This window comes from Bombus vancouverensis, chromosome 15 (assembly GCF_051014615.1).
Source record: "Bombus vancouverensis nearcticus chromosome 15, iyBomVanc1_principal, whole genome shotgun sequence".
Taxonomy (NCBI): domain Eukaryota; kingdom Metazoa; phylum Arthropoda; class Insecta; order Hymenoptera; family Apidae; genus Bombus; species Bombus vancouverensis.
The window spans coordinates 1,383,549-1,398,492 of NC_134925.1; the positions used below are offsets into that span (position 1 = coordinate 1,383,549).

Sequence of the window (14,944 nt, forward strand, 5' to 3'; positions counted from 1 at the left end):
TATTACCGAAACATATATTTCAAGTACATATTAAAGTATATTCATATATATTCAAATATTTTCATGATATAGGTACTTGTATATATATGATGGATTATTTATCCGCATTTTTCACAGATGATTCCCTCATGAGCGTAAAGTATGACATTGTAGTACTCATCAACTGTAACATAAAATTTTAGTGTCGTCATAGGATTCATCTAAAAATTTATATATTTCTGGTAATGCGTTGCAAAAAGCGATATTTCCGGGATGAATGGGGTTAAATACGAAATGGATTACGTACCGCGGTAGATGTTTCCAAAGATATAGGAAAAAATCCACCAGCGGACAGGTAGCATGGTCGCATTGATTTCATCATCATCACCTTCACGTCTTCTCGTAACATTCTGCCAGTTTCGGTCATTGGCAGAATCGTCCACCAGCCTGAGTACGTTGCCAAGCTAATATTCGAACTTTCCTCTATTAAACCGTGGCAAGTGTACGTGAAGAAAATTATATGGATAAAGCTACCGACCATGTGGAACACGAAGATCAGTCGTGTACCAGTGGATACATTTGCCTGTATACATAATATAATACTCGTTTATTCATATCGAAATCGTTCTGATGTAGCTGGTATAACTGTCGAATATATAATACTTGAAACGAGCATTTCGTTTCTAGGTAAAGAGATAAGTTTAGGAAATTTCGAGAAGGACATAAACCAAAGTTAAATTACTCATGCTATTTAACGATTCTTACGTAACAGTGAAACAATAAAACTTGCCATATATCGTATTTCGAACAAATCGTATTTAAAAACGAATCCACTACCATACTGTAAGTAAATCCAACGTACCAAAAGTATCTCGTACGTGTCGAAGCACATTAGCAAGCTAAAGACCACTACATGGCCGAAGATCGGAAAAGTATTAACATACTCGAGCTTCTCGCAGAATTTGATCAACGACTGATGCTGCCGAATGCATTTTTTCAACGCTATGTAGCACTTGTCGGCGTAATCGATCTTATCCGTTTTCTGGTCGATGATCTTCCATAAATTCAAAAGTCTGTTATGGAGCATGCGGAATTGGCAGATCACGTGCATATTCAGTATGCATAAGAAGTTGTCGTTGCACAAATACGTTACACCGATTTGTTGCACAGTCGCTAGCTGGGTAAACAGTGATCTTCCATAGTAAAATTATCGTTGTATTCGCTGAGTTCGCTATTTAAATATATTCAGAAATGGAGGAGATATACGATACCTGAATAACGAACATTATTTCGTAATACGGTGTCACGCTTAGCGGCAGATCGACCCACATTTTGAACGGAAGTACCCTATCCGATTTGTTTTTTCCGATATTCGCTGAAACACAATGGAGCATGAATTCTGAAGCTTCGATTTCGTACGTTTTATTAATTAGTTCGCACATATTTGTGATTTCTTTCAGAATCAGGGTTGACTCGATGGAGATTTTGTCAATTGTTTATTAATTGTTAACTAATTTGATTATTTTGAAGGATACGGTGAAGAAGGTAAAGCATGTATTTTGATTGTTAATATCGTTGGATCGTAAAGCTATAGAATTGTTTTTATTCGAGACTAATTTATTTATTTTGTGTAGAAACGAAGATCTTTAAATATGCATGCTCACCGCAGATTGGCGTAATTATGTAAAATGCCAAGGAGGCTTGCGTGAAAGAGCATGCCGTTATGGTCCACAGCTTGCACAATTTTCGGCACTTCATGAAAAGTATTTTCTCATCATGGTCGTACTTGAAATGCCAAAAATTTTCTTGTGCAAATAAAACTAAATCCTTAAATTCCGTTCTGCGAAAATTTAATATCAAAAGCTTGAACATCGCCAATATGATGCATAATGTATTAGAGAGCAAGAAGGTACAATGCTGAAAAAGTTAATTCATTTTATATATAGTAAACCAGTCGGAACATCGATAGAATTTGTTTCTCTCTATAAATCTTTTAAACATTTTCGTAATACGATTGCCGTATTAATATATTTCTTGCAGTTTTCTATTAAACTTTATAAAAACAATTAGGTAGATTCGGTATTCACCTTAATTATTTTCTCTGTAATTAAATTTATAATGCATTCGTATAAAAATTTAAGTTGATTTCTAAATGAAAAGTATATCTATGACTTTCGAAAAATAACAATCTTAAGACAGCGACAGATCTTTATACTCACGCTCAAATCGTTCCACGTGTAATAAGCATCGCCGAGATTTAGATATAATCCGTAAACATGTATAACGGCAGTAAACGCCATAGTGAGTCTTCTTCGACGTTCTTCGGCGTTATTCACTGTCATCCAGACACCCGCGAGTTTTAATAGAAACTGCGACAACGTGATTGAGATATCCGTGTATCGTGTCGTATGCATGACGATCGTTTTTCTCGATCTTGATCTTTAAATCATGCGACAGCTAGAAAATTTAGCGAGAAAAGGTTCCTGGCGAAAAGGTGACTTGAAGTGACATCGCTTTGATCTATCGAGACATTCGATCGCTTGATAATAGATACGTATCTTACTTAAAGCGAACTTTTCCGCGTAGAGTGGAAGCGATACGGTGGCAGAAACAAATAAGAAATTGACAAACATGAAAAATATATGAATTGGTGTATCACGTGTGCTTGAGAGGGGGCGTGTGCGATTATTACCCCCTACAGTGCATGTGCAACTAGCAATTTTTCACATATTGATTACTTGGTCGCCAGAAGTAAAAATTGTGCTATAACGTATGATTACTTAGAGAAAAAGTACAGTTGGAAAGTATAATACTACGTCGTTGTCTCTGAATGTAGAATCACGACGTAGTGTATAAAGATGATTTCGTTTGAGAATGATCAAGCTGTTACCTTCATTGCAAAATGAATATCACGTAATTCTGTAGCGATATACTATACCAGGTACGCAGTTTCATATATCCTCTGTATTAGCACGCACATTTTGTAACAGGAACACACATCTCATTATTTGCCGACTATAATACGTATAAACTATACTATCTTTAAGTACCTACAACTAAAGTTACAAAAATGAAGGCAATTAATATGTAATGATATTTTATATGGAAAAATTAGACGCCATATGATTTTCAGAGTACCGAATGGAATTCGTAATTTTGACATAGAATGAATTTACGCTGAAAACGTTATGAACGAGATAGCAAAAGCTACCACCTCAAAAAATTCGTTATCTATCGACTTGATTAAAAAATGTTTGCAGCGAAGTTTACTGTATTTAAGGAGCCTGGTCAGACGAGTATACGAGTTGATTATCTAATACCCTATGTTTTGAGATATCAAGTTAACTTTGAAGCTTTTAATAGCCACCATGTATCTTTTATAACGTTAGCCGATCTAGTTGGACATTTTTTACTGAAAGATCCTAACTTATGTATTTATACACACAGAGCGCTAGTTTATTTTAACTGTAATTCGTTAAATTTAATGTATGGAAGAGACGAGAAAAGACGCGAAGCTGTATTATTGCGTTTACATCGTCCTTACCTTTCGTACATTAAATTGGATAAATTAAACTTAAAATATCTGCTGAATTAATGGTTTTTCGGTATAAATTAATTAATACTGTTTTGTAAAGAATGTCCAACTGAATCGACTAATTATCTTAACGTGTCAAAAAGTATAAGATACTAGAGTATGTACACGTCTGACTAGGCTGCTTCAATACCATACTTTAAACGCTTTTTGATGAAGTCGACAGATAATTGCTACAGGTGGTAGTTTTTAATGACTCACCCTGTATATACAGGGTGGTTGGTAACTGGTGGTACAAACGGAAAGGGGGTGATTCTATGCGAAAAAAGAAGTCGAAAATATAGAATAAAAATTTTTCGTTTGAGGCTTTGTTTTCGAGAAAATCGACTTTGAATTTTCGCTCGGTACGCGTGCGGTACGTTACAACGGATCTCACTGTAGATCGTTGTCTCGATGGAAAAATTAAAAAAAAATTTTTATTCTATATTTTCGACTTCTTTTTTCGCGTAGAATCACCCCCTTTCCGCTTGTACCACCAGTTACCAACCACCCTGTATATATATATATACTTCTTTTATGACGTAGGCGTGGAATAAGAAAGGATTTCTGGATACAGATCATAAAGGGCAAAAAACGAGATAACATCTTTTTAAGGATATATTTCACGAATTGCTAGTCGGGGGACGAGACATTCGACGTATGAACTTCTCGTTAAAAATGAACAAATACCTGTTCGAGCGTTTTACGAAATTCAACATTTAAATGGTGTACAAACAAGGGATAATAAAAATACATTCAAATAGGTACTGTGCCAGCAAAGTCATAAGCGAGCGACTCTAGTTGATTATACATATGTTTAGTTATCGGTTATTTTCTATTCAACGGTTTATCTTTTTTTAATAGATGTATCTATACAATTCTTTTGAATACTATCATAAGTAATTGTCTACGAATATTTTACCGAATTGGTTGGAGGTTTGCTTTTACCAATCAGTTTTCAGTTTCGTTTTCTAAATGATTTCTTAGTAATGTGAAATATGATGCTGCGGTAGATAAGATCTGCAAAATATTAATAAACAAATTATTTCACGATATCGAAAATTACAATTTCCTAGTGTTTAAAAATTTGTCCTGTACATTAAATTTCATAGATCGTAACGTGTATTTGTTGTATATATATATGTACTATATCTACCTTGTTATAAGTTTCTAACGATACAGGGAAAAATCTGTTCGCGGTGAGACAACAAACTCTTCTTGATCGCTCAATCACCATTATTAGATCGTTTCGAAGCATCTTTCCAGATTTGTTCATTGGCATGATCGTCCACAGCGCTGAATATGCTCCTATAGCAACTTTCTCACTGTGTTCTATCACACCGTCACAGCTATAGGTGAACATAAACAATAACGCCATTGATCCGATTAAATGAAAGATGAAAATCGAGCGTCTCGCCAGAGGGGCAGCAGCCTAAGAGCAAACTAAGCATTTAGAAAGTCCCAAACAATTAACAAATACCGCTGATGGGAATGTTTATAGCATGTAAACACTAACCAATAATCCTTGATAAGCAAACAGGCAAATTAACACACTAAATACCAACACTTGTCCAAGTATCAACATCGTATACACGTTTTCAAGCCTGTCGCAAAAGTTGATCAGTTCCTGGTGGTGTCGAACGTACATCTTCAATTGTTTATAAAACGTATGCGCATAGTTTGTTATCTTCAATTCCATATCCTTCTCGTTTATCTGATGTTCTATATCGCACAGTTTTGAAAACCTGTATCGAAGTATGCGAAACTGACCAGCCAAATGTATGGCCAGAATGCAGAAAATATTATCGAAGCAAAAGTAGGTGACAGCTATTTGATACATATTTATCATCTGCAAAAAGTACAAAAATTACTTCCCCTGTTACAGCCCACGGAAAAAGTCTATTGGTTTTTGCAAAATCGTGTCAGAGATATCGCATCATTTCTATAGTTATCTTTAGATACCAGCGTCGTATTTCAACTAATTGTCACACGTTGCAGTTCCACAGATGCGGATATCCCAGTTTATGTCATTGTGTTGTAAGTTTAATATAGTAAATGTAAGCATGTAATGCAACCAGCTACAATAACAATCGTTCGAAAAATTGCGAGAATCTAAAATACCTGTAGAGTGAATATCATTTCGTAGTAAGGCGACATAGATACTGGCAAATTTAGCCATATGTTGAATGGCAATACTCTTTCGGAATTATTTTTCCCGGCATTTGCTGCAACAAACGCTTAGATGATATACTTTTCTCTATACTAAATGTTTCGCTTATTTATCGTCAGGTACATTTTTGTATTTACCAAATTTTTAGTTTTTTACAGTAGAGAAATATTTGACAGTATACACAATCATAGTACATTTTAATGTAACAATACCGAATCAAGGTTGTTTAAAAAAAAAGTTTTTTAAATTATGTGATAAAATAGTATGAAAATTTCTGGGGGAAGTATCCTATTATCTATATACAGAGCGTCTCTAAAATCTTGGTACAAGCGATCTGGTAGTAATTCTACAGGTAAAAATTAACCGAAAACAAGGAATAATATTTTTTCGTTTAAGGCTTCGATTTCGAGAAAAATGTGTTTGAAGATCCGTCAGATGCCCGTGTACTAATTGCAAGTTTCGAGGTAACCAACTTGTCTTTCTGCTCGTGTTGACGAAAAAATATTACTCCTCTTTTGCGATCTATTTCTGCATAAAGAATCCCGATAGCTTGAACTAAAATTACGGAAACATCCTGTACATACATAGCACGTCGATATTACGTACATCCACGTAAAGCATTCGCGACTTGAATTAAAGATCTACAGCACACTATTAGCGAATAGGATAACAGAATAATGGAGCAATAGAACCTACCAATAACCGGTGTTATTAGATAAGCTACTATAGCACATGCACCCATGATGGTGACGGAACAGACGAAGAAGGTGCAAGTTTTTCTGCAATCATCCAAAATTTCTTTCTCGCGAAAATTGTACTTAACATTCCAAAAATGTTGTCGCACGTACACGATCAGATTTATAAATTCCTCTTTATGCGCCATTATGATACATATCTTGATTAAACCCATTGTCACGGTTAATATGTTGGTAGTAACGTAAAGAATATCCTGAAATTATTACGAATTATTACGAAATTATTATCAATTATTACGAATTCTTTTATAACTATAGCTGTTTGTACGTTTCATAGAGTTTTAACTAAATTACTCGTGTCATAAACTATTATCCAATGTTATATGTCGCGAACGATTTTAAATATTAGATTAAATTAACAAATATTGTGTATATCGTGACTTTCACACTTTTTATTCATTAAATATAAACGGACGATGAAGGTACGTGACAATTAGAAACAATCCCCATAAATGGCATCAAGAGATCAATATGTATTTTTTGTTTATATAATTTAATAATAAATAGAAAGATGGTCGTAACAATTGCTTAATATTTTTCAGAACCTGACGTTATCACTCATTTCGTTTCTATATACATAATGAATTATTATTATTACATATTTGGAATGCTACAATATTTATTTCATAATATAGCACATACACAATTTTATTTAACACAACTAAACCAGTTAAATATACTCACGCCTTTGTAAAATATAGTGAAGTAGAAATCTCTGGTAATTTCGACTGTAGCAAATATCGAATGCAATACTGTATAGATGATCATTATTTTCATCCGACGTTCTTCTGCGGAATTTTCGGATATCCACAAGCCGATGCTCCTCAAGAAAAACTTTGACAAGACCATCGACATGTCCAAGTCTAATTCCGTTTGCATGGTGTCGGCTGGATAGTGTCTAAAGTTGTCGCTCGCGCGTGCTCTAGTGCATATGAATCATCGTAATAACAGGTGTCACGTTGATTGGAAATCATTCTTCGCCCTTGTCATCCTTACACCATTCTGACAGGAATGGTGCAAAAAGGAAAAAGTTGATTGCTACCCTTCGGTATAGCGGAAAACATATACAAAAGATGCATTTGTCGCAAAAGACGTATTTGTTCGTTGATCAATTTTTCTTTTATTATTTACAGTTTGTGCGTATTACTCTGTCATTATGTTCTACTGCACCGATCCGATGCATTTAACCACTTTTAACTCTCGAAAAAATATACTATAGCTGGATTATTTGACAAGACAGTTGGTAGAAGGATACGAAGGCAAGTAGTGGATGTGAAAGTTCCAATCGAAATTACCGAATAGTGGTTCTTATAAAAATAATAAGAAATTTATACACACTTGTTCGCGTGTTCGTGTTGTAGAAGAACACCGAGCGGCAATATGCGACCGAATGGATTTATGAATATGGATTATTTTGATGATTGAATATGAGTGTAACTCGACTTTTAAGCGTCAACGTATAACGAACCAAACTTCAAATGTAATTCTTTTTATTTTTCATTGTAGTTTTATTTCGCTTTGCAGCAGCGCCCATTAGATATTTCATCATCTGTTACTATTTTACATTCTATATACATTCTGTATACTTGCAAGTGAAATATGTATATTACGAATTGAGGGTCTCCTGTGTAGTTTGTCTTAACAGTGTGAAATATGATACCGCAGTACTTAAAACCTGTAACAATAATACGTATAAGCAACAGATATCCGACGTGTATTTTTTGTACTTTTTTACATTTTCGTACACTGTACAGTTTTACGCAGTCAAATTTATCAATCGCTGCAATTCTGACAAATGCCACGACATTTCAATTACCCGAGTGTATGTCTCTAGAGACACGACGAAGAATCCATAGCCTGTTATGCAACAAGGTACGCCAGATCTTATAGTAACGAGTATCAAGTCTTTTCGCATCATCATACCGCTTTCGGTTGCAGGCAAAAATGACCAAGGTCCTTTATACACTGCCAAAGCTACGCTCGTGCTTTCTTGCATGATGCAGTCACAGCTGTAGGTGAACATCAGTAATTGGCATAGACAGGCTATTAATTGGAAGCTGAAGATGAAACGTGTTCTGGTAGGTGCCCCTGGCTGCGAAAAGATGCGTTATTAGCGCGTAAAAGCTTGTCTGAAGTATGAACAGTGCTCATAATTTTTAAATGTTCGATATAGACACTTTTTACAGACGACGTGTGATTTGCCATAATCGTCATAGTAAGTACAATATATGGTCTATTCTAGACCGCAGATATTTATGTAAATTCGATATTTGCCCGAATAAAATTATAAAGACGGAACTAGGGTACTTTAGGTAAACAGTTATTCCATCGACTAAATGTTATAGAGAGTGCCGTAGTCTGATTAGTTTGTATATTCTCGTATATGGTATGTATTCTGTACATTTTCGTGACACTCTCTGAGATGTAGGAATGTAAAAACGAATAATTGATATGAATGCGTTACACTCACCATAAGTATCTGGTACCCATCGAGACACATTACCAAGCTGAACGCCAGCACTTGCGCCAAAACAGGCAAATTAAATACCGATTCCAGTTTTCCACAATAAGATATGAGAGCTTGATGTTGTTGAACATACTTCTTAAAGACGGTGTAATATTTCTTTGTCGATGATCCTGAGAACAATTGTGGATTTGTTTCTCCCTTCTCTTTATTCGTTAAATCGGTCATGCGGGACATTTTATATTGCAGTATTTGAAATTGAGTAGCCAAGTGTAGATTCATGACGCATAATAGATTGTCGAAACAGAAATAGCCGACTCCAATATGGTACAATGTCAGGAGCTGTGGGTATATAAAGATTTCCATTAAGTTTGTTACTGGTATTAAATTTGATAATATTAAATACGTTGAGCATTAGGAAAAAGAAGCGATCCGGTACCTGTAACATGAATGTCATTTCATAGTATGGGGACATTGTCAGTGGTAGATCAATCCACATATTAAATAGAAATTCTCTGGCTGACTCGTTCCTTCCAATATTTTCTGGAATAGATACAGAATGGTATAATTCTTTGTAAATATTCAGTAGAAAATATATAGTATTGAAGAAAGTTCAACAACAATTCAATTAACCTTCTGAATCTGCCATAGATTACACTTAGATATTTTTGTGCTCTTTTGGATAAGAAATAAAAGAATAGAAATTCCAATTTAAGATTAAGTGACTTACCAATAATTGGACTAAGGGCGTAACAAATAAGGGTCGCTTTGGTGGTGAATATTACGAAACAAACAAAGACGGTACATTTGCGTTTGCAGTCTATATAAATCCTTTTCTCGTACTCATCGTAATTCTCGTGCCAAAATTTTCGTTGCGTATATGTGATTAAATGAAAAAGTTCTTGTTTATGCGCAAGCAATACTGTCATCTTCAGAAGAGGCATTAGGACCGCCAAAATGTTGCACACGTTGTAAAGGCAGGTCTGTAAGCACAGAGAATGTCTAGAAAATATAGAACTACGGATGGATTCTATTTCACTTGTGCGTTATATAAATCTTTTGTTAATCCAAATTAGATACGACAAACGAGAAAACAGGGCACAAGCCACGATATTACAAATTTATGAGAAAACAACCGTTTTATGGGAAAAATAAGTTTTTTCAAGAAATAAGAATTTTTTCAGAATTCAAGAATTAGTACATTGTAATTGTGTTAAATGATAATCAAATTATGCTACAAGTTTTATAACTGTGTTAACATATTGTAAATTGCATAGTTCTTTTTATCACAATGTCTTGCGTTTTATTCCAGAAATAATCAATGAATTTTGTTTTGCATATTGACTTATTAGCTTCTGTAACTTGAAATGAAACTGGAATATTACAGAAATTTAGTCCGCAACTGTATCGTTCATCGCGATTTATCTCTCTTCAAATATCTCGGTAAAGATAATTGTTCGAATACTTACACTCAGATCACCGAAAGAATAATAAATATCCGTAAGCTCTAACCATAGAGCAAAGAGAATAATCGCGAACGTGTAAATCTGCGTAATAAGTCTGACACGTCGTTCCGATTGGTTTTTCGACGTCCATAATCCAACGAGTTTCATAAAAGTCGATGTCAAGCTGATAGATATGTCGTGGCTCTTCAGAAATCTCATATCGTACTGCTAATATTCTGGTATGTTAGGACATTGAACTGGTACACTTGTACACGGTCTACATCGATTATTGCAACGTATTAGAGACGATCAGTCGCTTTGATGTATTGGCATCCTTTCATTCACCGATAGCGTACTTTGTATCTATTTTATTATTATCATTGATGCACCGTTATTTGATGTTCCGGAAAAGAAATGACGAGAAAGAACGAAAGAAAAGAAAGGAGCGAACGTTCGATCACGATAGCCCAGGATTACTATTCTTTGTTCCGAATGAACAACGAGTGGATGCGATCGATCGAGTTATACATTATTCCGGGGTTACGAGACCCTCTGTGAAATCGAAGTGCTGTTCGACAGCTGTTTCGTTTTGCCAAAGGAAAATTTATCTTGCTAAATGAGGCATACGACTTAAGAAAGTTGTCTATAATTTCCTTTGATAGAATTTGCGAGGAAAAAACGTAGATCGCTTGATGCAGCGGCGGCGCGTTAAAGTGACGAAGATGATAAATGTCTTTTTTTTTATCTTGTTTCTATGATTTGTGAAAGGTGTTGTGCAGATTCGGTGATATTCTAGCTATGAAACGAATAAAGAAATTTCAGCAACGATTGTTCTTATGTCTGTGTGTGATGTCAGGTGCTTGTAATACGCAATAGAATATTATTGTCTACCTACTTGGGTTTTTTCCCAATATATTTCATTGGGATATAGGAGTCTTTTTTATTTTGTCTTTCTATAACATACAAATATATCACTTTGATCGAAACTATGTACTTGAAATTCCTTACTTTATGCGAAATTTCACGTGTATTTTAATTATCGTTCGACTGATTCCTTAACAATGTAAAGTACGACACCGCGGAGCTCAAAATCTGTGAAAAGCGAATAAACCATTTAGGCGTGTGATGATTTTAAACGTTCCTAATAAAATCGATATAACGATGGTAATTATGGTGTTTATTAGTAGATATAACAATGACGTTACTTACTAATCCACCTTTACATAATTCGTATACTTGTCATTAAACAAGTTTTTCAGTATAAGAGAAAAAAATATCTTACCGAAACTACCATAGAATCTTTGATTAATCGTGGTTTAAATATTTACTTGCTTCGGTGATTATCAAGTGGAGCTTACATTTAGGAGCTTGCAAAAAATTTCTAAAACATTACAGCGTTTAACCAAATAGGAAGCTACATATTAATACGATTGTCACTTTGGGGACAGAAGATTCATTTCTCTATTGTTTTCGAGAGTTTGATTTGCAATATGCATAAACTGTCAAACTTTTTGTAAATAATGTTTCAGAATGGAGAAAAATGCCACTGTAGTGTTCAAAATCCATAATGGAATAGATAAAAATGATTATGTTAAAGGTAAAATTAGTTATTCAGAATTGAATCCAAAGTATTTTAAAGCTTGAGAGTGAACGAGACAACGAGATAGAGAGATAGAGAGAGAGAGAGAGAAGGAGTGAGTGCAATTAATATTATATCAGATTTGAGAAGTTATGTACGAGCGTTTGTTTTGACTGTAGGAATTAATTAATTTTTACTAAGAAAGGTACATATTTACAGGATTTCCAACTATACGTGTTACGTCTGCGCTTACCCCGGTGTAAGTTTCCAATGACACAGTGAAGAATCCACAAGCAGTCAAACAAGAGGGTGTCGCGGACCTCATGATAACCAGTATTAAGTCCTTGCGTAATATTTTTCCAAATTGGTCCATCGGTAAGCGCGACCATAAGCTTTTATACGCAGCATTAGCTACGTTCGCACTATCTCGTATCAGACAATCGCAACTATAGGTGAACATCAGCAGTTGACACATGCAACCCGTTATATGAAAGGCGAAAGTAAAGCGTCTTGTGGTGGGAGCATCATCCTATAGATAGAGAACTAGTGAAATCATCGTTTTATAAAAATGAAAAATAGCATAGCTTAGAATTATTCTACCTGAAGTAGGAAAACGAAATAGAGTAATACTGTACTAACCATAAGTATCAAATACCCATCGAGGCAGATTAATAAGCTGAATAGCGACACCTGTCCAAGTACAATTAAGTTGAATACATCTTCGAGTTTTTTACAAAAATCAGTGAGTGCTTGGTGCTGTTGAATGTAAGTCCTAAGCTTTCCATATCGATGTATACTGTACGATGACTTTTCCGAAACTTCGTAGAATTCTGCACAGTCGTTCGTGTTGCACATATTTGTAAGTCTATATTGCAAGATACGAAACTGTGCAGCAGTGTGTAGATTTAAAATGCATAAAACATTGTCGAAGCAATGGTAGCACACACCAACATGATACGAACATACAACCTGTAAAAATATCGATCGATTAAACACTAATTTCAAAGGGTCTATTAATGTCGTTTTATAGATAAAGTAATTGTTCATGAGGTATTTGTATCTTTACATTTACGAATAATTGTAATGTAAAATAATGTAAAACCTGTAGCATGAACATTAGCTCGAAATACGGTGTCATGGATAGATGACATTCGGGGAGCCACATGTTAAACGGAAGTATTCGCTCGGACTCATTTTTTCCATAGTTTACTGAAAAGTATGCCAAACAGATCTTCTATTTAATCATCGTAGTTCAGCCCTTCTTGCAAGCTATGAGCGATTACGATGCTGATAAAGTAATTCCAACAATTAAGTGCCTAATTGATCTTGGTGTGTAGTGTTATAAACGTTTATTTGAGTCTGCATCGATCGGCCATAGATCCTGCTGGGCCATCGTTTGGCACTACGGCGATGTGGTGAGATTTATGACACGGTATTTATTATTAAGGCAAGGGAGACGGAAATAAAGAAGTTGAAAATACATGCTATGCGTCGAAGTCATTTTAACGTCGTTAATGTTTGCTTTGAATCACGTATCATTCGAATATTGGTAGAAAAAATCTGCCTCTCAAAAACAGCAATCGTTTCTGACCGTGTCGTAAACCTCGCGTCACGTTAAATTTTTGCAGAGGTGCTTTGCCGAGATTTGTTCGGGAACCGAACTTATTTTACGTGCTTTGCCGTTAAAGCGTAAAGCTGGAAACGTACCTAGCAAAATTTATTATTTAAATTAATAACGTATGATCGTAACGAGTCAACATTTCTATTTATAGAAAGATAATATTCTATGTTAGTAATTATTTTATTCTCAAATATCTCACTTAGAAGTGGCCTCGCTATGAAACCGATAACCGTTCCCTGAGCGAAGAAAGTGAAGACACAAACGAAAATGGTACACGTACGTCTGCAGTTATCCACGATCATTTGCTCGTGCGAATCGTAATTCAAGTGCCAAAAATTTATTTTCGCATAATCGATTATGTCAAGCAGCTCTTCGTTATATATTAACAAAATGAAGATTTTGACCACAACTAGAACGATAGTTATAACGTTGCATATGACGTAAATAGAGTCCTGTAACCGATATTTTATCGAGTTGGTTTCTGCATGAAAATTGTTCAAAGTCGATATAAAGAAAATTGCCGATTGCTCGATTTAATTCGTCTAGTTAAAAAATTAGATTCTCCACTTACACCAAGATCTCCCCAACTGAAGTACAAATCCCTCGCTTCGGTCGATAGGGAGAGGAGGACGGCGAATAACGTATAACTCAACGCAACGTTCCTGCGACGTTTTTCGACGTAATTATTCGCCAGCCAAAAACCAACGAATTTCATGTAGAAACTCGTGATGATGATAGACAGATCTTTGACTTGCCTAGAGCTCATACCGAGTGTTCTACGGTAGAATGCTTCGATCTTCGATTCTATCGAATGTTTCCAGCTTGTCTATTATCCATCCCGAAGGACACTAACGCGATGTTCCCGATCCCTTGATACCTTTCCGCTTTGTTGTCTGGCTCGTTTCTCCTTTTCTACTTCGTGGACAACTGGTTATTCTGAACGTCATAGTAATTGCGCGCGAAGAGTAAAAGCGGTGTCGGATCGATAAATTATGTATTATTCCAGGTAAACGATGAACGTTCGGACGTGACGACAATGTATTATATATCCGACAGTTCAAGAGATTTGTTTCGTGGAAGTCTCTGAAGAGCGTTGTGCGCTCGAATTCGATCATGGTTGCTGCTCTCGAGCATAATAGTGGAATTTGCGAGGATTGTTTGTAAATTGTTCCGTAAGTATCCATTTTTTTCTTTTTTGCGTGTTTTAGCGCTGCATGTCAAATACAAATTATGCCGAATGTGTCGATAACGTACAAGTCAATGGAAGGTGTACATCAAACTTGTCACCGACTTAAGACACGATCGTTACAATTACCGATGTTGCGCGGTTAGAAATGGAAATAGGCTATACTTGTATTAG

At 35.3% G+C, this 14,944-nt stretch overlaps 3 protein-coding genes across 3 annotated transcripts; all 3 read right to left on the reverse strand.

Moving 5' to 3' along the window:
• Positions 1 to 94: 94 nt before the first annotated feature.
• On the reverse strand, positions 95 to 7,354 carry LOC117164341 (uncharacterized). Its single transcript, XM_076625071.1, has 12 exons — positions 7,160 to 7,354; positions 6,417 to 6,669; positions 5,672 to 5,775; positions 5,067 to 5,399; positions 4,707 to 4,982; positions 4,506 to 4,570; positions 2,199 to 2,418; positions 1,644 to 1,896; positions 1,251 to 1,354; positions 842 to 1,156; positions 287 to 562; positions 95 to 163 (listed from the first exon to the last, which is right to left on the reverse strand). Exons 1-12 carry the CDS (start codon positions 7,352 to 7,354, stop codon positions 95 to 97), a joined length of 2,463 nt encoding a protein of 820 aa, XP_076481186.1.
• A 712-nt stretch (positions 7,355 to 8,066) lies between these two features.
• Positions 8,067 to 10,775, reverse strand: LOC117164377 (odorant receptor 4-like). Its single transcript, XM_033347379.2, has 6 exons — positions 10,409 to 10,775; positions 9,670 to 9,922; positions 9,379 to 9,482; positions 8,946 to 9,281; positions 8,292 to 8,567; positions 8,067 to 8,150 (listed from the first exon to the last, which is right to left on the reverse strand). The coding sequence occupies exons 1-6, from the start codon at positions 10,601 to 10,603 to the stop codon at positions 8,082 to 8,084; spliced, it is 1,233 nt and encodes a 410-aa protein (XP_033203270.2). The 5' UTR covers positions 10,604 to 10,775; the 3' UTR covers positions 8,067 to 8,081.
• A 641-nt stretch (positions 10,776 to 11,416) lies between these two features.
• Positions 11,417 to 14,350, reverse strand: LOC117164342 (odorant receptor 13a-like). The gene is made up of 6 exons (XM_033347295.2): positions 14,156 to 14,350; positions 13,784 to 14,036; positions 13,066 to 13,172; positions 12,603 to 12,932; positions 12,217 to 12,492; positions 11,417 to 11,476 (listed from the first exon to the last, which is right to left on the reverse strand). The coding sequence occupies exons 1-6, from the start codon at positions 14,348 to 14,350 to the stop codon at positions 11,417 to 11,419; spliced, it is 1,221 nt and encodes a 406-aa protein (XP_033203186.2).
• Positions 14,351 to 14,944: the final 594 nt, after the last annotated feature.